Below are 26,333 nucleotides of genomic sequence, written 5' to 3' on the forward strand. Positions count from 1 at the left end.
TAAAATGATGTTGTTTTGGAAACTATGACCACACATATGTTTGCATTTGTTATGTACAATTCTGCAGTATTTTAGATTTGTCCTAATCCTAAAGAATTTATGAGTATAAACCCATGCCATTTCTCTAATCTGGTAAAAAGCCACACCTCTGAAGTGCCAAGGACACAATAAATGTCCAGTTCTTTGTTTGACAGACCTTCAGTGCTGCAGGTTCAACCAGCTTACCAACTGTAAGTTGCAGTCTGTATGTGATTGTCATGGTTATTGCTATAGCCACAGTTCAGACAGGAACATACTCAATTCAAAAGAATAAAGTTACAGAAATATTGACAGCTCCTTGAGGTGCTCATCAAAGTAATTTTGTTGAATTTGTTGTGACTACATTCTGCTATTTATTTATGTTCTGTTTAATTTTTCCTAACATTTTCTTTATCTTTACACTGAAAAAATTTTGCAGTATCTCTACAGAGTAAGAACTTTAAGTCCCCAAATTTAAGTCCCCTGTAAATGCCAGGTCTTGCTGCTTGTGTAACAGGGTCCATATAAAGGCCCAAAGTGTGGGTCCCCATCTTTTGTTCCCTGTTGCTATCTATGGAGTATTTAGATTTCACAAGCCTCCCTGTCTGTAAAATTACTACTGGAGCATTTTACCATAAACAGTCACTGGTGAAGAATTTGGCAATTAATGCTTTTCATGTCTAAATTTCTGTAAGGAAGATTTAATTGGTATCTTGCCCGTGGGCATTAGTGTAGTAATCATTCTATGATTATGGATTAGTGAACATGTTCACTTGTGCAGTAAGCCAGTGGATGTACACATTCTGCATGTCAGTTTCTTTCTAAAAATCGAAAATCACGTTCTCAAAATCATTAAATCATGGAACATGCTGAGTTGGAAGGCACCCATCAGGATCATCAATCCCAACTCTTGGCTATGTGCAAGTCACCCCAACAATCACACCACATGCCTGAGAGCATTGTCCGAACACTTTTTAAACTCAGAAAAGCTGGGTGCTGTGAACACTCCCCTGGGGAGCCTGTTCCAGTGCTCAGCCACCTTCTGGGAAAAGAACCTTTTCATGATATCCAACTTGAATCTCCCCTGACTCAGTTTCATGACATTTCCTTGAGTCCTGTCGCTGGTCATGGGAATGAAGGGATCAGTACCTGCCCCTCTTCTTTTGCTTGTGAAGATAATGAAGAACACAGTGAGGTGTCCCCTCATTTTCCTCTTTTTCAGGCTGAACTGACCAAGTGACCTCAGCTGCTCCTCATATAGCTTCACTTCCAGACCTTCATCATCCTTGTTGCCCTCTTTTGGACAAGCAGTTTAACTAATTTCTGGTACTTGAGTACCCAAAACTGCACACAGGGCTTGAGGTGAGGTGATGCTGTGCCTGATGCCAGGCAGGGATCCTGACCCCAGGACATGTCCCTCCTGGCTGTCAGAGCACTGCTGACTCATGTTCAACATGCCATCAACCAGGACCCCCAGGGCCCTTTTTTGCAATGTTGTTTTCCAGCCTCTCCCTTCCCACTCTGTCCGTACACCCAGGGGTCCCATTGCAAGGGCAGAATCCAGCACCTTCCCCTTTTAAACTTCATATGGTTCATGATTGCTCAGCCCCCTAATTTGTTGAGGTTTCTCTCCAGGGCCTCCTTGACCTTGAGGGAGTCAACAGCTCCTCTCAACATAGTGTCATCATCAAACTTAGTATTCTTCCAAGTTCTGTGTCAAAGTTGTTTATGAAAACGTTGAAATGGGCCAAGGATGGAGCCCTGTGAAACCCCACTGGTGACAGGTCGCCAGTCTGATATCACGCCATTCACTGTAACCCTCTGTGTCCCACATGGGAGCCAGGTGCTTGCTCATTGCATAACCCCATCCAGCTGTTGGCTGGGCATTTTGTCCAGGAAGACACTGTCAGAGATGGTATAAATAACTTTGTTGAAGTTCAGAAAGTTCACATCTACTGGTGCTGTTGATTGGCTAGGTGAGCTACCCTATCTTAGGTTCAACAAGAAGGCCATTCATCTCACAAAGCTGTGCTGTTACCAGTGACTGCCTTGCCCCTCAGGTCTTTTTCAATGCTTCCCAGAATAATTTTTTCTATTAATTTACCAGGCAATGAATTGACACTGACAGACCTGTAGTTTCTGGGGTCCTCCTTCCTGCCTTTCTTGAAAATTGGGACAGTGTGTGCTGGCTTCCAGTCAGTAGGGACCTCTCAGGAGTCCCAAGACCACTCAAAAGCCATTGAGAGAAGCAATGCAAACACATCATTCAGGTCTTTGAGGATTCTTAGATGAATCCCATCAGGGCCCATGGATTTGCAGGGATCCAGCTGGAGCAGCCAGTACTGCGCAGTTTCAGGGTCAGCTGGGAGCTGATGAGACCCACTTGGTCTGCCAGTGCTGAAGACAGAGGCAAATAATGTGTCAAACACCTCTGCCTTGTCCATGCCTCTGTTTGTGAGGTGACCACCCTCATCCTGTTGGTGTTATTTTTACACTGCCTTTTGCCGTATATTGCAATATATGTTTAAAAAAAACCCCTTTTAGTGTTTCCCACAGTTCAGATGGCTTCAACTCCAGCTGAGCTTTGGCTCATGGATTTTCTCTCCACAGTGGTGAGCAGCATCTCTGTGTTATTCCCATGTCACCTGACCTGGTTTCCACTGGGCAGTAAACTTCCTTTATTGCTTTATTTCCAGGAGAACATTCCTGTCCAGTCAAGGTGGACTTCTGCCTCACCTTCTTGACTTCCAATATTAGGGAATTTCCTGTTTCTGTGCAACTAGGAGGTGATGTTTAAAAAGTGGTCAGCACTGACAGAGCCCTGCACCAGCAGAAACTTCTTCCCAGGAGGACTTTACTTATTAATTCCCTGAGCAGCCTGAGGTCTATTTTCCTCATGTCCAGAGTTCAGGTTTTGCTGGCACTTTTCCTTCTGTCAACAGAGATTTTAAAATAAATCTTTTTGCTGTGGCCAAGTCTCTGCTTTGCTCATGAGAGCCACCCTCTTGACAAGCAACAGATCAAGACAATGTCTTTCCAATTCTGCTCTCTCAGGACTTGTTCCATAAAGTTGTCATCCAGGTTTTCAAGGAATCACTTGGCTCAGGTTGCACCAGCTGTGTGACGGTCCCAGTTAAATTCTGGCAAGCTGAAGTCCCCCATAAGGACAAGGGCAGTTCACCTGGAAGGCTCCCTTTGATTCCCTAAGAATAATTCATCAGTGCCATTGTCCTGGCCAGGAGGTCTGTAGTAGACTCCCGTCATGACATCCAGATTAATTGTTTGCCCCTTGATTCTTATCCAGAGGCTGACAACTGTGCCAGACATTCTAACCCTTCCATTACATACAGTGCCATCCCTCCACCTCTTCCACCTGTGGTATTCACATGCTCTCTGAACAGAGAGAAGCTGTGAGACAAGCAGAGAAGAAGGAGACCCAATTCTTATCTTGCTTGCTGTGCCTGTGTTGTGCTAAAGTAGAATGCAATGTGGAGACTGTTTACCCAAAGTGAGGATGTTTTGTTCCCTTGGCCTATCAGGGCCAAGCAGTGTGCGTGTGTGGGACTGTCCCGGGACAGTCACGAGAGAATCGGAGATAAGTGCTGTTCTGTGCAGTGGTGAGCGAGTGCCTGGCAGATTCAGTTCAGATACAATGTACATAGTATAGTATAATAAGCAATTCATTAGCCTTCTGATGATGGAGTCAGATGCGTCATTCTCTCTCCCCTTCGTCGGAGTCGGCTTTGATTCACAATATCCACCCTGCCTATGCAGGGCTGTAAGAGCTGCAAGAAGAGCCTGTAAAAAAACCAGCAAACCTGAGTCCTCTCTTCTTGAGGACTTTTTTTTGGAGTTTCTCTCTCTTTCTTCTGCCTGATGAGGAAGAAAAATTTGATCAAATAAAAGTATTTTTAGCCTTTCCTGAGTGTGCAGAGATAAAGTTTTAGATTTATCTTTGTTGTGTCTAAAATCAAATTCTTGTCCTGAAGTTGATGTGATTTAAAAGAGACCTTATCTACACTACTGGGATGATAAAAGTTATGACATCATGAAACTAGTGCCAGCTATAGTTTTGAAAGCTGCTGTCCAGCTGGAGATAAAAAGCTAGGAAAATCAAAAATGCTAGACTACAACTTGTACATAGAGGAAACTGGGATTTCTCATTTACAGTTGTTTGGGGGCATGCTTGGGGTTTTTGTTTGTTTGTTTTTAAATTTTTTTTCCCTTTCTTTTGTACTTCAAGTACTTTTAATCTGGATGCTTTTAAATTTTTTTGGCAACAGGAAATTAATTGCTTGTATATTCAGAAAGCTGTATTTTAGCTACCCTATGCAGATTCTTCTGTTACTGCTTTTGACCACATTAACTCCTCTTCCACAAGGCAGTTGCCTCCCATTGACAGAGAGTAAATATGATAACCAGAAAATTAAACTTGTTTTGTAATAAAAATCTAGTACTTCTATTAAAATAATGTATATTTTTAAAATATTGAACAGCAGGTAAAACAAATTGATTTCAAGCTCCAATCTCCTTCAATTCCAGCCAAAGAAAGAATGACATAAGCTTGTATTTTATATGCCTTCTCAGTCTACTATCCTATAATAATAACCTTTCAAATTCAGGTTTGTCAAAAATAAGGACAGCTCAATTTCAATCACCTGAAGTAATTTCAGAGTAATTTGCTTCTCATTTTTGTCATAATTTAAGTAAATTATGTAAGATCATCAAAAGATAGATGTGTGTCTTGTTTTATGGAAGACAAGGTCCTTGTTATTAATATATTTGTGTTTTGGGTTCAAGAGCAAGGGATTATCAATTTGACCTTGACAGTCATTGGTATCTGACAGGAATATCAAGCAGGAGGTTTATTTGGAGCAAACATGCCTGAAATTTTTTTAGTCTACAAAATCTCCTATCTATGTAATTCACTATTAGACAAAATAGTATTAAAATTGTGGCTGATTCAGTTGTTCCCTCAACTTAGATTTGCCAGCCCTGATTTTACTCCACCTCTTCTGTAGCAAAGTTCTATCCAAATGCAGATAGAAAATGATCATACATAAAGGTTTTATTTCCAGCTTTTAAGAAATCTCTTCATCTGCTCCCAGCCCTCACCTGCATGAAGAATCTTACTTGCAAACACCTCTCTTAAATGGCACAACTGTTAGCCTTACATAGCGAGTTTCAAGGATTTGTCACTTGGATCACACACCTCCCTTTAAGCAGTCATTTGTATGCAGTGTGATACAAAGCCAAATTCAGAGTTCCATTGCCTTGCTACCACTTCAGTCTGGACCAGTTTCTCTGAAAATGCCCTGAGAAGATAATAGCATAAATCTGAGCAGCTTGGGGCACAGGGACTATTTTTTAATAAACTTGAACCATGAAAAATAGGAAATATATGCAGTAGCATATGTGAACAGAAGGAGGAAAATTATGATGGGTTTTAGAAAAGCACAAAGTGTGAAGAAATTATAGTGCTTCGAGGCACAGGTGAAAGTTAGTGCTGCCCATAAAAGAAACAAACCCATTCATTATACAGCCACTGAGTTGCTCTGTAAGATGATTATGTGAATGCATGTCATGGGTTGAAGGCAGAAAGCAATTACTGATGCCTTAGAGTAAAAACATTTTTAAACTGGATAGCAAATGTTGATTTTAAAATATATTTGTTTTAAGGTAAGCTCAAATATGAATTTATCAAATATGAATTTTTTGTGCTAGGACTGGATCAGTAAATTTTATGAGTTGTAGTTATAGGAAGAAAAGTAAAGGTGGTTGTGTTATTCTGAAATGGTGTTATTGCTATCCTTTATTCAAATGAGTATAAGTAGAGATGGGGAAAGCGTGAACACTTCCAGAAAAAGATTTCAAAACTTGTATAAGTAGTATTCCATCTCTGCAATGGTATTCTCTCAATTGCTTTCCATATTGCATGCAAAAAATGCAAGGAGAAACAGAGGGATAGCATTTCATCTTGTAGATGAGAAAATCAAGAACAAGGGATCTATTCCTTTAGAACAGAGCAATTCTATTTAGAGGGATAGGCTTTATCTGAACTTCAAAGGAAGTAGGCAACATATCAAATCAGGAGATTGTACTAAGATTTTAAACCCTTTGAGGTGGAGTTTTATCTGAGGTTTTAAATTCAAGATTTTGGGAAGGAAGATAATTCTGAAACAGCACATTTCAAAATGATGCATTCCCCTGGGTAATTTTTGTATCTCTAAAGAAAAGTAGATAGAGGTAGAAAATTTCTATCAAATAGGAAATTGGAAAGGACAGAAAACAGTTACAGGATTATTAGATACAGTGAAGGAGAAAAATGATGTGCCTCTATGATTTTTGTGTGTGTGTGTCTGTGTAAAACTTATAGAAGCCCAAGAAAAACAACTGAGGGGATATGAATATATAATTTGCAATTTTTTGGGAAGTGAAAGAAACCTTTCATGGGGAAAAAATAGGATAAAGATAGTTCTTGCAAAGGCATCCCTCAAAAATGTGAAGTTTTAGCCCAAATGAGGAAAATACAAAAGGTTATAAAATTTGAAATGCTACAAATAAAAATATAATGTGAAAGACCAAAACAGGGCAACAGAAACTAAAGTATAAAGATATAGGAATCTTTTAGGAAACCTCCTCCAGATCAAGAAGTCAGCTAGAGAGGTTGGAAGGACATAAGTAAAAGAAAAGGAAAATTTAATGAAGGTCTACTACAGAAGAACTTGCAAACTCTCTTAAGATAGGATTTTTTTTCTTGTAAGATACATCAAAACCTGCCCTAGATTTAGCCAATAGTAGAAGAAATTGTTAAATAAGCAGGTAAAATGGGCAAGGACTATCAACAGTACACTTCTATAGAAGCCCACAAGTTAAACAGATTAATTGCTAACTCTGAAATATGAGCTTGCCAGGAAGCAGACTTTTGTGCTGTTCTATATGCTAAAAAGGTTTTGGGAAAAAAAAAAAAAAAAGAATTTTGTAATACCAAGCTATCAATGGCTTTAAACACAACTACACAAAATTGCAGAACTGCAGAATCTGATGAAATAGCAGATGAAATCTAAAATGAAATGTGAAGTGATGAGCATAGCAAGTTTGAAGTTGCATGATGGACTTGGAATGAGCATCACTGTGCAGAAAAGGGTCTTTGAGCAAAAGCAAACAGATGTATGAATATGCTGGCTTGATGCTCAGAGGTCAAGGAAGAAGATGAAATATTAGGAAGTGCATGGAAACCAGCAAAATACGAAGCAGAGGTTGGTATGCTGGCACATATGTACCAAGAGTGACTGCATGTTCAGCAGTGTAGGAGGTTCTGGTCAGTTCTCTTGAAGGGTATGCATTTTTTGTTACATAAATGTATCATCCATTCAGTGCTGGAGAATAGGCACATTGGAGGACTTGCAGATTATTGCAGCTATTTTTAGACAGTTTCTCCATTAAAAAGATTGCAATCTTGGAACAGTCATTACCCAACAGGCATAAACCTGGGACTAGCAGTGCCTGACCTCGCCAGTGCTGTTGTGTGGTGTGTGGTGTGAGGACACACACAGTGTTCTCCTGCGTGTGTAACAGTCAGAATGTTTGTGATGGAAGTTAGCCTTGTACAAAGAATAGGACTGTGTGTACTTTGGGGAAAGTCTGTGTTGTTTTGTTCAGTCTTGATATAGTCCCTAGGACAGAATCAAACCAACCCAACAGCTGAGTCCTCAGTACTAACACAGAAGTGATTAGTAAAATACTAGCAATTGGTCTATAAGCTTATAAACAAAGTTATCAAGTATCCATTCACAGGGAAAATATATTTAGTGGGAATACTCTTACCTCAAATTTTTCGTGTCCTGTTCCTAGATTCAAAACCTGACTAATTTCTCCAGTTTATATGTCTCTGTCTATCTGTTCTAAGGCATTTCTTGGGGTAGGTGCTGGATACTTATTCTGGGATGAATGGAAGTTACTTGAATGAAAGGGTAAGAAAATGCACTGAGTGGACTCAAGTGTCTCTCTAGAGGTTATGCTGTATTCTGCTAAAATCATATTCCCTTGTCTCCAAAAATGAGGCTTTATGATTTTATCCAAGGAAAGAAATGAAAATTATAGCAATATTTTTACATTCCTCAGTGCTTTATAACATGCTACAGCAATTTTACTCCATCTTTTTTTATTAAAAAATCCAGCATCCTGCTGGGCAGTACATTATCTAATACATACCTGTGATTAATGATATTTCTAGTAACAAGTCCTGCAAATTGTCTGGCATTGATACTTGTGTTGTATCCATACAGCAATATGTCTTCAAAAAAACTTATGAAAATATACTCTCCTTCTTGTGTAAGCTGCAAGTGCTTCCTGAAAAGTGGTTCTCATAACCTGTATTTCATGATTTTCAAATGTAAGAGAAAACTTAGGGCAAAGTAATTCTGCAGTGGTAACTGAATTTTTTTTCATAATGTCTTGGGAATTTACATCGTATCACCAAAAGAGTATAGTACTTAACAATCCAGGACTGACAGTAAAATTATTTGGTGTTATTGTCAAAAAAGATAATGGTAAATATTATTTTGCTTTGAAAAATTAAAGAAAAATGCTCCTGCAAGTGTAATAAGAGTTTATATCTATTCTGCTGAATTTAAATGTTGATGTTATCTGAATCAATGTCAAAATTACCATTTACTGGAGAGAGACTGTTTACTTATAATTCATGACTACAGAAGAGGTTATTGTAGAACCTATTGTAGAACCCGTGCCTACAGAAGAGGTTATTTAAAAAAAAAACCACTAAAAAAATTAAAACAGTTATAATTTAATTTAGCCTAGTTGACTGAGTTTAAAGTTCAAAGGCCATTTTTACACACTCTTCAGAGATGTTAATATTGTATATAGTACATTTCTCCATGCAGCTTCCAAATAGTTTTGAAACACTATCTTTTATAGTAGTGTTTTTAAATTTGGAGAATATAAAGAAAGTAGAATTGATATGAACAAGTATCAATTCTTCTGTTTTTATATATCTATATTTAAACTCATATAGCAATGATTTTTTTGATGGGACATTGATAGTCTTGCTTGCTCTGCATTTAGCCAAGTGTAAAGTAGAATGTTCACACTCATGGCAATTACAATTTTTTTTTAAGTAGTGTAAATGCTTTTAGAATATTGAATTGGTTTGAAAAATGCCTACAATGAAAAGCAAATTATATAGAAAATATATCATTGAATTAAAGGAGGCAAAAAGCTAGTCTAACTAGGCAAGTTTGACTGATTTCTGGGTTATGCTTTAGACTTCTTAAAGAAATAAGAGACCAAATATATTCCTGTTATCATGCTACTAGTCTCTTATTTAAAGAAATAAGAGACCAGTAGCATGATAACAGGAATATATTTGGCTCTCAATATTCAAGTGTTTACTTGTACAGTTCTCTCTTATTAAGAGATTTTTCACATCTAAGCCTATCTATAGAAATTGCTTTTTCCTACCCAGTCATAACTAGGAAAATACAGTAGCTTGCTTAGCTTAGGAGACAGCCTGTACGGATGAAGGTTTTGCCTTTCTTTCGCATCTGTTCCAGCTGTCTAGGTCTTTCACAGCCTGTTGCTTTGGAAAATTTCTTCAATGGAGCTTAGCAGATTCATTGGAGTGTCTCTGCTCTTTTGTACTGGCTTTTTAAAATTCATTTTATTTTCTTTGGTATGTGCTTGTGCTAGGGAAACTAGTCCAACTAAAATGGTACAAAACATATTAAAGTGTTCCAGAAGTGGTTCTGGACACTGAATGAGTCACACACTGCAGATATAAGCTCAGGCCTTTCAGATCTTTATCTTCACTTGTAAAGTGAGCGTGCTTTGCTTGGCTCTGAGATTAAAATCTGTAAACAACACATTTTTTCAGAGAAATGTCAGTTTTCTTACAGCAGATTGGAGAGACAGAAGATCATCCAAGAGCTCTCTGTCCTGTATGATAATGTGCTTTTTCCCCTATCTATTTAGCTGCAAGAAATTTGGCTACCTCACCAGCCCAGAACAGAAATAGAGACGTCGGAGATAATCAGTATGAGGTCTTCATCTCACTCGTGTAAATGGATGTTGGGTGGCAACAGTGATTAAGCTCTATATCAAATCTTTGTTGCAACTTTTATAGAAAGACTTTAGGCAGTGATTGGCAGCCCAAATCACCGTTGAAAATCTTTCTAGATCATGAATATTTCCAAATGATTAAGTATAGCATTTGTATGGTTGTCAACCAGAAAGAAGGAGAAAACTTTTACGGCTAGTGCTGTATTTTGCTAAACACAGCTCTGATGCAGACACAGGTGACCCTGTGTCAGACTTAGTATAACTAACCACAATCTTGCCAGCTTTCAGCAGCCTGCTCCCCAGAATCACTTCATTCTACATCAATATATTGAAAACCCTTTGCTCAGGTTTCAGAGAGGTGTCTAAGATAAACCAACTTAAACATCTTATATAAGAGTGAGCAAACACAACATAGCATGCAGAGTGTCAGTTCCTGATGGGAGAAAATGTTTTCATCTTAGTTTCTGTTAAATTCCTGTTAGAGGGAGGGACATCTGTTGCACACAAGAGAGATTGTTCAAGGTCAAGTCATATGTGATAAAATGGCATAAGAATTTCCCAGCTAGTTTGATGCATTCCTGTGCAATTTTTAGGGAGTTTTTGAAAAATAAACACTATTAAAGAAATGTGAGGTTGTCTAACAAGTAGGAAAAGTGTAAGTCTGTTGAATTGTGCAGCAACTCCTATTTTGCAGTGTCCTATAACTCTTAGGAAGAAAGAAAATATGTTTTTGAAAGAAAATATGTTTTTTCTATAAAGAGACAGACATGCATGCAAACATATAAAAAAACAATATCCCAGATGTCACAAGAACATAAATCTCCTGATTTACCCAGGAAACTGCTCAAGCAGTCTGTCAGATTTTTTTTGTTGTTTTTTTATCCCTCCTCTTATGATATTTCTCTAGTATATTTTTTTAAAAAAAACTTCTTACAACCTGAACTGGAAATATTTTGCTCTGTATGAATGTGCCACTTTGTTCAATGGAACCTCACACCCTGAAAATATCTTGAAAGAGTAGTGAAAACTAGAGGTAGAAACAGATCATAAAGGCAAGTTGTTTTTATTGATTTTGCAATCTCTTAATCACCTGTTAAATAAAAAAAATTGTAATTGAGCTGAAATGCTTCAGTAGAAGCATTTACATTTTCATTGTCCTCTATAATTTAGAAAATAGGCAATATCAGAAAAATCTTCAATTTGAAGTCAGTAGCTGTTTTGTTAATCTTTGTTGTGCTTACATTTTTTATGTATTTTATGTAATTTTAATAAATCGTTATTGTTTAGTCTTAATGAATAAGGTGATGAAATAAAAGTTTATATATATTGTTCTGCTTGTAGTCCAGAACGCATATCTTCTGTGTGAACTATTTTTTTGGCTAATATTTTGGACATATCATGTTCAACAGGAATAAAATCCATAATACTTAAATGAAAACTTGGAAAGCTTGTAAGGTCTGGAAGAAGGGCATCTGTCTATATGACTCATGTCCCTGTTGCAATAAATGGCACCAGTCTGGAGCTGGAAGTACCTCTGGGCTAGTTCAGTGAGGTCTTTTCTTGTGGTGTTATGTGTAAATTCTAGGTATTGCACCCACAGAAAAATGGAGATTAGGGCATGTTCTTCAGTCTCTTCAATCAAATGTACACAGAGTAAAAAATTACCTCTCCAGACTTCAGCCTAGTACTGAATAGCCTGCATTTTTCTCCTTTATTTTAAGAGCTCTACTATCCTGCTTTCTGGCTGTGACACAGACTGATGTGTTATGCCTGTATTATGCCATAGAAACATGCCTGAAACTGTCTACAACAGAATGTCACGTAATATGTAAAAAAAAATATTTGACCCTCATTTAATGTCCTAGTACAACTTTCCTCGTGTAAATCCATAAACTTGTACCTTGATTTCATACATAGTTCTAGACATTTTATTAGACTTCTAAGAATTTTGCTAATGCATCAACTGGTTTAATTAGCTACGTGTATTTCTCTCATGTGTGTATTGCTGAAATAGATTGAACAATGATTTATTTACTTTTGTGTCCATTGAAAAAGTAATGTGGGGATACTCTTGTGGATACTGATTTTTGCTGATATAATTGATGTTATATTAGGATGTTTTACTGTAGCATCTCTGCTGGTCAGAAATTATACTTTATTCTGTCTGTGGCTGGCTGAGCTAAAGAAAAAAATGTGCGCAGAGATGTATCTGGCTCATATGAGACTATCAATCTTCTAACTGCCTGATCTCAGAGCATCTGAATTTCCCTTTAATTCCACTCCTCCATGGTTATTGCAATGCATGTAGCCAGAGGCTGACAAATGCTTCTTTTCAAAGCTGTGATGCCATGCCATCATCAGTTGCTAGGGTATTTTGCTTAGTTATTGTTTTAATACAATGACAGATTTGTCAAATTCTGACAACTATATGAAAGTACCCCACTGCTGGTTTAAGCATTCTTAGGCTTCTGGATTTGAAAATTACTCCAGATGATCCTCTTTAAATTTTTAGCCTAAGTCATGGTCTGAATAGCATATAAGTTTAAAAATGCCATCTGACTGAGAAACTGGATAAAAATATCCAATAAGCCTTATTTTGTTATTACAAACAATGCTGCCAATGTCTAGTTAAATATAATTGTGGTAAAAAGCCTGTAATCAGAAGCCTGTAATCTTTTGCAAGTTTTTGAGTTGGTATGCATCTGTTATTGACTGGAAAGCATGATGTATTCATGGATATGTTTGCTGTATGGTTCAGGGCAACTATGTGTTGAATGATGTAGTGATGCATGAAACATTTGCTCTGGTGGATCTTAGAATATGTGCAGCTTTTATACACTGAAAAAATTTCTTATGCCTGAATGTAGAACTTGAAAGGTCTTTGTTTTAATTATATAAATTTATTTATTTCAGTAGAGAAGTTATTTGGATGATCAAGGGATAAAACCTCACCTTCGACTTGCAAAACACTCCTGATTTAGTCCTAGTCACCATGAGTAAGAATACCTGTAGTCTACGTGGGAAGAGCAAGAGTGTAAGTAGAAGGTTTTCTTTTTCTTGCTTTTCTATTTAATATCTTCCACACTACTTCTGTGTTGTATTAGCCTTTCAAATGTCACTTTCTGAGATGGAATGAAAAAATCATTGCTATTTGTACCCTATTATATCTGTAACCGAAATAAATACGTGTGTGTCTTCAGCACCCAGAGATAAGATTATTCAATAGTTGCATGGTTTCAGTGACATTTTTCTTTTATTTTTGTAATTTACACATTCATTTTCCACAATTTATTTTTCAAAAAGTTCGTTTTTTCTTGAGCATTCATTGAAATATAAGATTATATAATGTCCACATTGAACTCAGTTACAAATGTATGCCCCTGCACTGATGTCAAGAACGGTATTTGACTTGATATGAAATGCTGACTGTGAAGTATTCCAGAGGATTGATGAGAAAACAAGCTAATTAGATAAGCATAAGTTTGGATATGGCTTTTCTGGTCTTTTTCATGTGTTTTGTCCTATATATCTATATCTACATCTATATCTATATCTGTATCTGTATCCAAGAGTACTTCTGAAACAGAAAAGTTTGGACAGTTCAGACTCTGAAAGATATTTTTTAACCTGCAAAATAAGCTTCCTTATTTTGGTGTTAAATCCTAGCATACCTTGCTCTGTGAACTTAGAACCATCTGCAACTACTTTTTCTTTGAACTGGTTACATAGAATATTTCCTACTGTTTGCTGTTTTGAAATGGTAAAATACTTAGTCTCAGAGAAATATTTTAAGCTATGTGGTGTCATGCCACATAAATATTTTTTTGACTACTGCTTGTAGGGGAATAGTGACCCTATTTGAACTATTTCAACAAAAGTGACTTTGGAGAAGCCTCATTAGACTTGTTGAGTACAGCCAAATATTTCACACAACATATCAAATCTTCCATTGTTCCACATGCCTGTCAATTTGAATTTTCATTGTCAAAGTCATCCCTGGTCTGCCAGACCAGTCATTTCATGAAAAGACCAACTGGTGAATAAGTAAAAATGCCATCAGCTGAATAACCTTAAAAAGAAAGATAGACTATGACTTCTATATTTATTTAATATGATGTTGTCACATATGTTCAAAGAAAGCTTTTGTCCTTTCAGGAAGCATAGGAATCAAGGTATTGGTTCAGTGGTTTCAGATGTCAGTGAACATAATTTACTTAATATAGAAGATGAACCTGCAGATATGTGTGAACATTTGGGTATTTTCACCAAATACAGAACTCAGTGTGCATCTTGAACTAACTGAGGCTAACTTTACCAGTGTAGCATAATAGAAATTGCTGGTAGAAGATACTTAAACATTTCCATTCCTTTTCTGACAATAGAACATCTATAGTACAGCTAAAATAATTTGCAAGTGATCTTGTAATTAAAAATATGTGTTTAATATCTATTAACTGTACTTCTAATAGATTTTTAAACTCTATTACTTAACAATCCTCAGATAGCACATAATGTCTAATGCTACTAGTTGTTCTCTCTCTCCTTGATGGTTTGCACAGTATTACCACTCATTCTTTCATTGGTAGCCTATGGAGTTTAATTTAACTGAATTTGTGAAAAGGGTTTATATAATAGTAATTTCTTTATTTTAATGCTGCTCACAGCATTCAGTGAGGACATCAGCAAACATAGTTTCAGCCTATGTGTACTATTTGTCTAATACTTTTTCTTATGCATCCTTAGGTAGCTCTTTATTTCTTTCACAACTTTTCCTCTTAAATAATTTCTTCTTGTGCTTTTCTATGTCCTTCTTTTTCCAGCATTTTCAACTTACAATATTCTAGGTGGTCTAATGCTTCTAATTCCATGACTTACCATCTGGTACATCTGAAAACACAGCTAAATCTTTGTCTCTCCCTGTCTCCTTCCCTCTCTCCCTCCCAGCAATTTGTTTTCCTCCTCCATTTCCACCCCCTCCCCACCTCAATGTTACTTCTAGTAAAAAATGTAGTTTTAGTTAGTACTGATCAACCACAGAATAAGATCTTTTTTTGAACAATTTTTATAATAAAACAGTGAACTTGATTTTTTTTTGTGTTTCACAAGGGTTTAATATTATTTTCATAACTGCATAAGCAAGACAAAGTATTTACACACACTATTTCTACAGCTTTGCATATGTGCATATAATTTATTCTTTATCAAAAAGCATGATGAAGTATATTTACTGATACTTTCAAAATCAGACTTCCAGCCTATCTTCAATGAAACTAGCACAGCTTTACTGACAGTTAGTACACCATCTATAATAAATAACTTTTCAACAAAGTGTTGTGATAATTAGATTTCTTTGGAAGTATATTAGAGCATATTGGGTCAGCTAAAGGAAGTAAGAGTACTTTCAGGTGATGAGCATGCTAGTATCAAGAATGAAGTCTGAATGTCACACTGTGTGGGATTTTATCTTGGAACGTTGTGTCAGAAGTGAGTCAATCCCTGTGAAATCTGAAAGTAGCTATATTGCAAGAAAATGAACCAAGAAAGAGAATATATTTAGCAACTGGGTCTGCTTAAACTGTGGCATTTTAACAGCTTCAACAACAACAAAAGAAAAGGAGTGGGGGGCAGGAAGCAAAATTAGAACTTTAAGGATAGTTTGTTTGCCTTTTAATTTTTTATTCTCTGTAAAAGCCTAGAAGTGGAAGACTTTTGAATTCATAAATATAAAAAATATATTTTCGACAATGATAGGTTCGGGATAAACTACAGATCACTAATAGGAGACAAACTGACTCATAATTTATGATCAAAGCTATAAAAGCAAAGTTTTGACCACTCGTGTCAAAAAATGGTGGACCTCAAAACAGAATGCTCTCCGAAGAGAAGTTGCAGGAAAGATTCTGAGCTTCATGCAGAAATTGTGAGCGGGGGGAGGTAACAGTGGTGGTGGCAAATCATGCAAATGCAAAGCAGGCAGGGAGCACCCATAGAAAAGTGCAAGGAGGGCAGAAAGCTATTTTCAAACAGCTGACTCACAGAGGTGTTTTCATCCAAAGTTCTGAGGGCTAGATTGTCATAACCTTTGCTTGTGATGCGGGGGAGTGAAGAGAAGTTACACACTTCTTTTGTTCCTATGTTCATTTCTCCTTAGATGATGAGTCTCAGAGAACACAAGGGCCAAGGGCTCTTTGTCTGCCACTCCTCCTGAAGGGAGAGGGAATGTCACCCTGTCTACCCCAGACAAATGCACTAAACTCCTCTGCTCACCAGCTAGAATAGTTAGTCAGCATCAGGGTAAGACACTCAATACCAAAAAATAGAGAGATGTAGTTCTCCACTGAGAGTCTGAAGGAATTGCAAAGAAGTTCAGTTCCAGCCCCTTTTCTGGCACAGCACAGTTCTGTCAGACAGAAATTCTTGCTTTAGGTCAATAGTTCTAAGTAAGCAATTTGTCAACAGAAAAACTTGCAGTGCTCCAGAAGTATTTTTCATAATAAAATTGCATTAGTTACAAATTGATTTTTCTCTCATCACCAACGGTTAGGTCCATTTGTTATCTGATAGAAGGAAACTTAGAGGGAGATTGCTTGGACTAACCATTCTTAATTAATGGGAAGCAATTACATTGCATATTCTTTGCCTTCTTCCACCTCTCTATATGAATACAATCTGTGCAAATGAAACAAGGGATAGAAAAGGCAAGGTGGGACATTGCTAAAGGGCAAACTGAAATTCATACAGTGGTGTTATTTTTCCCTTAATTTCACTGGCTGACTGGCAAAATGAACATTTTAGGCAGTGTGTTTCCTTAAGTAAAGCAGCAACTTATGTAAGAAATGCCTGGCACAGCTTTCATCCTTTTTTTTTTTTTGAACATTTCTTCTACTGGGCTAGTAATTAATGCCTATTGTGAGAGTCCATTCTGAGAAACAATAGCTGGATTTGGATCATATTAAATTAATTCTTTTATGTCAATTTACTATATTCACATAATATCCTTTTAATTGTGGGATTACCTTTTGAAAATGGAGGAAAGGCTCTATAGCAGGAATACACTAGTTTATTCCTGACAAAGATATAGTACATGTTCATTTCCTCTACTCATTCTGGATTTCTTCATTTTAGTCTTCCGCCCTCTCCAGTGGTGAAAATTTTCTTCATGGAAGTTCTGACTTATGTTTCCAGCTACCCTGTTCTGTTCAGATGTCAAAATATGAAGTCTCCGAAGTCTCCATACTTTCTTCCTTTGACTCTGACATTTAATTAATAGACATGCTTTTGTCATAAATCTTTTTCTTCTCTTGACTCTTCTCCTAGCTCAGCTCCTGCCTATGTTCCTAATTAAGTTCCAGCCTTTTTGAAAGAAGCCTCACCTCCTTATCTACAGCCTGGGCAGTACTTACAATTTTGAGACATAACTGCAGCATGTCAGAACATGAAAATACTCCCACTCATGTGCTAACAGACATAAAAATCCTAATCTGTAACTCAAATGTCATCCACTATTATGCAAATTTAAATAATAATCTGTAGGGCAATAGTATTTATTTAGTCCAAATTACATCGACAGGAAAAAAATCTCTTAATGGTTTGAGTGGGTATGACAGAGAGTTTTATAACTCAGTTATGCTAGCAAACTCCTGGATTACACCTAGGTCTCTATTTTTTGGAGTTCTTGCACATTTGTGTCATTGGCATCCCTTGTCCCAGTTCTTCCTATCTGCAACCATGATTATCTGCTGGGAGGTCATATCTTCTCAGCAATACATTTATGCTCTCAATTCTCCCACCCAGAGCTTGATTTCAGGCTGTTCAGGCTGTCTTGAAGAGGCACAGTATATGGCTCAGGCCCTCTTTCATGGGAAGGACTGGGAAGTGTCAACCATTTGTATCAGAATTGCACCTACTTTTGTGTTTTACTCAGAGTAATTATCCCAAATCTGACACCAGATCCAGCCCTTTTGTTTTTACTGTTTGATGGAAATTGCTCCTACCTTTGGAATACATTAAAAACCCCTGTAGATCTCACTGTATGACTGTAAAGAAAAGATGCTTAACCTAAAGAGTATAAACTTAAATGAAATAGATGTTAAAAGGTTAGAAAAGAAAAACATGGATAGATTACTAGGTGTTGGATTAGGCAAATTAGGAGAAAAGACAATAAACATTAGGACTTTATACATTGCACTTCACACTGAGGACAGCTAGTGGTCACGGAGGAGTAAAGGAAAGGCAAGAATGTGGTGGATAATGTAATTAAAACAGAGTAATATTAAAGATTTATTGATCTCCCTACTTTTGCCTCCCACTTACTTATTACAGTGTATTTCTAATCCATGACTGAGTTTCTAGACACTCTTCTCTCTTGAAATATGAAGATAGTCTTTCTGGCTCTTCAGTTTGCAAACACTGCATCTTTTGATTCCCTCTTTGAGACTAAATTTTGAAACAGTGCCTAGGAGAAGGATGACTGATGCTGACAGAGTGAGTGATATAGGAGAATGAGCATGTAACTGATGCACACTGTATATGGATGGAAATGCCATATTGTGTAATTCCTTTTTTTAATGTAAATTCTGTTCTTATTTGTCCCTCACTTGTCTTTTTAAATCACAGGTAGTTATTGTCAATATCTATGCATATGTTAGAGTGCAATGCATATTGCATATTCAGGTTCTCCTGCACGAAAAGGACCTTGAGATATTTCTAATAGAAATATCCAATATTTTCAATGGAAATTTAAAATTTCAAGACTTTGGAAGTATGATAGACGTAGAGTACTAAAGAATGGTAAGTAGCAGTCACATGGAAAATATTTTTAGAGGAACAAACACTGTAGTAATGGCAGAACAATTTGCTAGATGTTTTTGTTGAAAATGGAAATGGCTTCATACTAGTTGTTACATCAAAGCAGATAATTCCCTGGCAAGGATTACTGTTCTTTGGCCGCTGACAGCAAAAGGAGACAGGGAGAACTATGAACAATGAACAGTTGAGTAGTGTTAAAACTTGAGTAGGTTGAAAAGAGCAGTATATTGCCGAATTAAGACTGCCCTTCAACTGTTATATAGTGGTCTTGCTATTGGAGTTTTGCAACTTCAATTTTGTTTCTTCAGCAATGGCTTCAGAAACAGCTCTGACTGTATGTAAAAAATGAGAATTTTTTCTTAATATTGTATAGTTTTTCCCTTGCAACACAGGCAGTATATCTTGCCTTTTATCTATGCATGCATACATGTCTGTACACATAAATGTAGAGCCTAGAAAGGCAGAAAGCACACGCTGTGTATGTCCATTAGGAAGCCCTTAATGAAGAAAGAGCATGATCAGATTTCCTTAAATGAATAAGAAATTCCATTAAAAAAATCAAATCTCATTCTGAAGAGGGCTAATATCAGACTTGCCTTTCTATGAAATATGAGTCTTCTCTCACAGAAATTGAAGCCTGTTACCTTACACAGGATCTCAGCAGGAACACTCCAAACTGCCTATGAACAGTGAAACTGCATTATCTGCAGCCCTTCAGCAGATGCATCTGGTGGCTTGAGGTTGAAAAACTTAATATTATCCATGAAAGGGCTGGTTAAATCTTCAGATTCTCACTTATTTCTGTCAGCACTGGGAATTTCAGTTTTGTCTCTTTCTTTGCTATCTCTCTCCTTTTTAAACTTTATTATAACTTGGATCAAAACTCAGCTAAAGAAAAGAAAGTGTATGTTGAAGATCTGCAGAATTTCTGCTTTTCATTGAATCCTTTGATTCTATGATTCAATACAGTTTGAAAACACAGTTAACAGAAACAGAAATTTTAGGTCAGTTGCAGCTGAATATTTGTGGACAGATCTAAAATAGTATTTTCAAAAGACCAAATGAGACCTGTTTGGTGTTTGTTTCGTGTCTCTGTAAATAGAGGGGTCAAAGAAAAATTTTTCAATTTTTCCTTCCATATTCCACTTCTGCTGTATGCAATTTTCATAATTAAATATGCAAAATAACTAGAAATTTCCCAGCTCCTCCCTTACAGAACCAATAAGTATCGTCCCTCACTTAGACAGTCCTAACAAATATGAATTTTTATTTTGAAACCTCCAAAAGGCTGAGATTTATGGCTTCTGTCCTGTCAAACCTAAACTGGAAAAATAAAGGAGGCTCAAACTTGCTCTAGGGCTAGCACTTATCTCATATCAGATTATGCATTCCAGAAAATGACTTGATTTTGAGTTTTCATGTCTGTTTTTTTTTTTTTTTTTTTTTTTGCTGCTGCTGCGTTCTGTTCTCACACCCCCTCCCCCATCCGTGCCTTTTTTTTACAGTCAGGATAACTTGCCTAGAGGCCAAATTACTCACCACTTCACCTTTTCTTTATAAGTATATAAAGCAACGGAAGCCTTTGAATCTGATGGATTTTCACTGTGATTTGTGGCCCTCCCAAAAACAAGGCATTCTCTGGTATAGCTTCTAAGCTTTTCTCTTGCTTTGAGTTCCTAGCTGTTAGCTTTCACTTATGCTTCTGACACATGCTTACAGATTTTTCATGGTCCTATTTGTTCCTTTTTTGGAACATTTTCTGGATCTCTGTTAGGATGTTAGTCCGTACATCTTCCTTTCCTACTCAAGATCCAGAGAGCAATGAAGGCAATGCTGTGATGTCCAAAATAATGTCTGTTACAATGTACAAATCAAGACAAATTCTGTTAGCTCTTTTGTCAGATATTACAGATTAGAATATTGCAACACTTCATCTGGACGTTTTGCTGTAATAATATGATATAATAATAAAAAAGGGAGTTAAGAAAATTAGGGCTCACCTGAAAAAGCCAGTGCAGCGATATCAAAGAAACAATTTGGTATGAAAGAAACACAGGTTATTTGCATGGTCTTAAATAAGTACAAACTACAACACATTGCAAGATGATTTTAAAAAATGAATTAGCATACATAATATTTTTGGCTAAAGAACTGAAAAAATAATCAAATTTTGTATGAGATGGGGGATATTTTTTATTATACATGTTATGCTTCTAGTCTTATGTATTTTAAATTACCATGCCCTGAGAAAATAGATTTCAAAACATAAGTGAACATTTGAAAATACTGAAAGGCAATAACTTCCAATTCCTCCATTAGGTGAATGAACTACAGATTTCTACCTACATAATTTGAAACTTAGACAAAGGCTATGACACTCTTATCTACATTCTTTTCTCTGCATGTTCTTCATAAATGGCAATTAATAGCAAACTTTCATCTCTTTCTGGAGCAGAACATCGCATATCATTGATTTTTTTTACCAGGGATCAATATCTGAATTGCATGGCACGTGCCAAGACCTAGATTTTGCTTAGTAACAACAGTATCTGAATAATAAAGTAAGAACAAATGAATTAGGATGGGAAGGGAAATTTAGACAGATAGTGAGGAAAAATTTCGATTAAGTTGTTGTATATCTACAGGTATCTGCTTCTGGCCTTGTTTTTGGTGTCTTTGCTTCAGAGAGAGGATGCTAGATTTTTTCACAATGCCTTTGAAAATTTCTCTAGAAATAATTTTCACATATTATTCTCTGCATGAGAAACCAGCTCAGCATCACAATCCAGAGAGCAGAATATCAAATCTCAATAAAATAAAACAATTGTCTCTTTTCAAAATAAAACAATTGTCTCAGTGCCAATATTACTTAATGATCTTCTCTTGAGAGAGAAAATTAGGATTTCTCTGTTCCTCTTTTGAAAAAGCAGCTCCTCTGTTACAGGAAGTGGTTGTTCTAAAAAAGAAAAACAAGAAATTACATTGGAAAATGACATTTGATAAAGCATTGAAAAATAATATTTTTGGAGAATGTGTGGTTTCCTAAAAGAAAACCTGTGAGAGGAGATGTGTGATCACAAAAACCCAGCATGGTTTTATGGCTGTACCCAGACCTTCATCCACGTTGCTTTGCAGGCAGTTCTGACATCTCTCTCTGTATGTTATCCAGCATTTTTTGCTTTCTTGCATCTTAAATTGCGTCTTAGAAAAAGGAAATGCATATAAAGGAGAGACAACAGACACCTGTCACTTATCCATGTAATTACTCCTATAGCTCTTTTCCATCCTGTGCCTTTGGAGTCACTTCAGAGTGAAAAATGTCAGTTCACAACATATAGATAAAAATAGCAGTCTTTTATATTCTTTTTGCATTCTGTCCTGATCAAATAAAAATTACTATGTTACTACCTAGACTGGTACATACTAGTAGCAAATCAAAAATAATTGGAACACTTCAAAATTTTTTGGGCCTCATTATAGAAGCCATAAATATCTCTATCAGAACTGATCCATGTTTTCCAAACTACACTCTGGCTTCTTTGGTTGCACAGTGCCTTGTGTCGTGAAGCAGTCCCAGTTAACCATTTACATTTTGTTAATCAGGAATGCATCAGAAGTCTGATCAGAACTGTTGCTATTTTACAAGCATCTGGTATTTTCATGATTGTGTCTTCCTCTTCATCTGCAATTTGGTACAAAGATTTAATTAAAGTAGTTAAAATAACAGACAACAGATGTGATCTACTCAACTACAAGTAAGCAGTTTGAGATTCCTCTGTGGATGAACACAAATTAAAACAATTAAAATTCTGTAATTTATTTCAAGTACTTTGTCTACCAAGTTTAGATAAACACTGTTGTCTTGCAACATTGCTTTCCAATACCTAATCACGTGGAATTCTTAAGAGCTGCCTACAGTTTTCACAAAATTAATTTTGGAGATAGGAAATTCCTGCCTTTTTTCTGATTTCCTAATGAGAACGTACCTTACCATTCTTTAATTCCTGGGCTTTTTCTACATTAAGTAACCACAACACTATGCTCTTGTATGAGTTACCAGCAGCAAAATAGAGACTGGAATCTCTAAGTCTTATATATTGTTGTAGCAATATAATCAGTCTCATCTGCTGCACAAGTGTGGTTTGCATAATTCCTTGGGAAAGCTATGTTTTGGTTGTTTCAATTGCAAGCTCAATTGTGAGTTCAATTGCAAGTTCAGTTGTGGCTGGGTATGCCTCAAGCCTTCACTTGCTTTCTTCAGCTACAGAATTTTAAGTTTGTAGAAAATTGTTTGCATATAGAAACACAAAAGAATTTTTTTTTTCCTTTTTTGCCTCACAAAAAATGTCTAATTGGAATGAAATATATACAAATTAATTAGCTAGTGCTGACCATAATGTCCTAAATTGTTAAGTTGCTGCCCAACAGACTTCATCACTCATCAGAATAATCAAGATAAAACGGGATGCAAATTAGGAAGTAAATATATTTGAAGTTTGTACCCTAATCATGCCTTTCCCTTCTTCCCCCCAGTGTTCACAAGTACTAGGTCTCTGTTCATTTTTTTCTTTAGTTAATCACATGTTCATTTTCTGTTCCTCAATGCGTAACAGTTCCTTCTACTCTTTGAGTTTCTCTTTGTGATTCCATTTTAAATTTTAATGTCTCTTCTGGCTTTGTTTCTCCATGAATAATCCCTCTAAATGGTAAATACAAAGTAACTAAAAAAAATAATTCCACTATATTCTGGGGTTGAATCAATGAATGTAGTAGACAAACCACAGTAAGAGTAGTGAGTTTGGGAAAGAATATTATTCTCTCTATCAAAACATTGCAAACTAGCTGCGGTGCATAAACTGAAAGAATTAATATGATGGAATTCATGCATCACTGAATCACTACAGAAAATACAAAAAAAAAAAAAAAAAAAGTGCAGTTAAGTATCATATGGTTAAGTAGACCAAAGTACTACTTTCTCAGAACTGAATTATATTCTTTCCCCTGGAACAAAACTACTCTCTCAAGAAAAATATCTATTGGCTTAATAATATTCCTTGAAGCTTTGCAAAAGAATCCTCAGACCTTGGTAGAGTGCAAATTGAAATATGTTTAAAATCAATTTCTTAATTTTGCCATGGCTCTGGTAAGGTACCTTATGATATGTGATACCTTAAGATATAAGGATGGTCACACTTTGGATTTTTTAGCTTTTTCATTATGCTTTTCCTATAATGAGATCCTTCATGCTGGCTTTCAGTCCTGAGCAGTCTCAGTTAAAGAATGAGTGGTGGGACGGCATGCAGTTACTAAAAGAAGATACAGAACAGACAACCATGTATAAATGCTGTCCACACAACATTATATTTTCCCCTACTAGCCTCATCTATGTGGCAATAAGAGATAATGTTGGTGGAAGTTAAATTCTAAAATGGTGGTGTGAGAGCCTCTGCATATGTCTCTACATAAGTAAAACCTTCTCTCAGCCAGGCATCACGGATTTGTTAATGACACACTGACAATATTTTCATCAAATTGTTTGGAAAGACCCTTAAGTATCATCTAGTTCCAACCTTCTGCAATGAGCCAGAACACCTGCCCGTAGACCAGGGCTCAAAACTCCATTCAGTCTGGCCTTACCTGTGGATGGGGCATTCACACCTTCTCCATGTGCTGTGTTCTAGTGCTTCACCAGCCTCACAAGAAAAATACTCTTTCTAATATCTACCCTAAATGTACCATGTTTCAGGTTGAAACCATACCCCCTTGTCCTGTCGCTGCCTTTGTAAAAATGCTCCCTTCAGGTACTGGAAGGTGGCAATTATGCTGCTCCAAAGCTTTGTCTTCTGCAGTCTGAACAATCCCAATTCTCTCAGGAATTCCTTGTATGGAGGTGCTCTACCCCTTGACCATCTTGGTGTCCTTCCTCTGGACTTGCTCCAGCGGGCAGATGACCTTCCTCTGCTGGGGACCCCAGAGCTGGATGCAGCAGAGCAGGTGGTGTTTTACATGACTGTAGTTTGAAGACAATTGATGAAACAAAAAGAAAACTATTCCTTTACATGAAGAATTTACATCACAGTCTTTGGATCTTTTTCAGTCTGAAAAAGCTACAGAAATAAAAGCTAAAAATGTTGCTGTAGTTGTTTCTGTGTTCAATATTCTCTCCTTACTTCCAGGAACAAGAACCAGGGAAACTAAAAGTATGTTGGTATAGCAGTATAGCAATTCTTGAATCATCCTATAGTGAACAACAGTTTGCTAAGACACTCTTATTTCCAATACAATGGTGTATACTTCAGGGTGTGTGTCAAGGATACTGGCAACTGCTTCAAGCATTAGCTCTCCATTCTGTCCTTTTCCATCCCTGACAGCATGGCCCCTTGGCCCTAGTAGCTCCTTCTTTAGATTTAAAATAAATACTCATGCTACAGAAGTGTTTTCAGAGGGTGAAAACACTTTGTTGCTGTGAAGGTGAAAAGTTTGGGGTTACAACTTGGGTGAAAAGTTTGGATGTTAGAATTATATGTAATACAACTTGCTCAGACAACTCTCATCCAAATTCTATTGTGGTGTTCTTCCCTTACCACAATCTATCATAGATGTCCAGCATTATTAAAATCAAAATTTATTTCTAATGCAAGAATCTATTTTATGGGAGGAAAATTCCACTAATAACATCACAAAGGAGCTCAGAAATAAAACTGTAAGCATGCTTCCTTTAGAGGAGTGATAACCTGAAATTGTGGATATCACAGTAGTAGCAGCAGATGTATTTGAAGGCACTTGTTCTTAGGTTGGCGCTCAGAGGTTACAGGATTACAGGGTTACATGATTGTGTAGTGAATTTAAGCTGCTGGCTAAGTTAGTAAACAGAAGCAGTGAAAGACTCAAACAAGAAACTGTATTTCTAACCATTTCTCTCTATTCATGAAGCACTAAAGAATGCAAATTTTTCAAAGTACAGAAGAGAATCTAGGAATCTCTGTCTCCAGTGAAATCAGAAAAGGTAAGATACATGACCTAGTGTCAGCATTTGATAAGCAGAAGAGTGGGGAAAAATATTTGAAAGTCAGGATTTCTTACTGAAACATACAGTCTAAATGTATGCAAAGAAAAATAGAAATAATAAAAATTCCTTTACAAGATTAGAACTTCTGGAGTCATGGCTATTTGTTGTCATTCATCTCCTGGAATAAAAACATGGAATGATTTCTCTTGATGTGTAATTTTTTAGAGAAACTTTGCCTCAACATTTTTAGCTGTACATAAATGGATACACAAGATATTCTAAGAGATTAATTTTTGAAAGCTTGCATACTATTGCTAGAGAAATCTTAAATTTTGTAAAAAGACTATATTTTTAGTTATGTGACTAAGTTTCTATAATGTCAGTTTCAGAATAGATGAAAATTTTGTTAATATATGGAGTG

At 36.5% G+C, this 26,333-nt stretch overlaps 1 protein-coding gene across 4 annotated transcripts in view; it reads left to right on the forward strand.

Annotated features, from left to right (window-relative positions):
- PDE4D (phosphodiesterase 4D) overlaps positions 1-26,333 on the forward strand; it is a 533,887-nt gene that overhangs the window by 71,728 nt on the left and 435,826 nt on the right. For all 4 annotated transcript variants that reach the window (XM_059836733.1, XM_059836735.1, XM_059836734.1 and 1 more), the window contains one exon: positions 13,009-13,129. In XM_059836733.1, coding sequence (XP_059692716.1) covers positions 13,088-13,129 — 42 coding nt within the window. In that variant the 5' untranslated portion in view covers positions 13,009-13,087. Of the gene's footprint in view, positions 1-13,008; positions 13,130-26,333 lie in introns of those variants that run through there.

This window comes from Haemorhous mexicanus, chromosome Z (assembly GCF_027477595.1).
Source record: "Haemorhous mexicanus isolate bHaeMex1 chromosome Z, bHaeMex1.pri, whole genome shotgun sequence".
Classification (NCBI taxonomy): Eukaryota; Metazoa; Chordata; class Aves; order Passeriformes; family Fringillidae; genus Haemorhous; species Haemorhous mexicanus.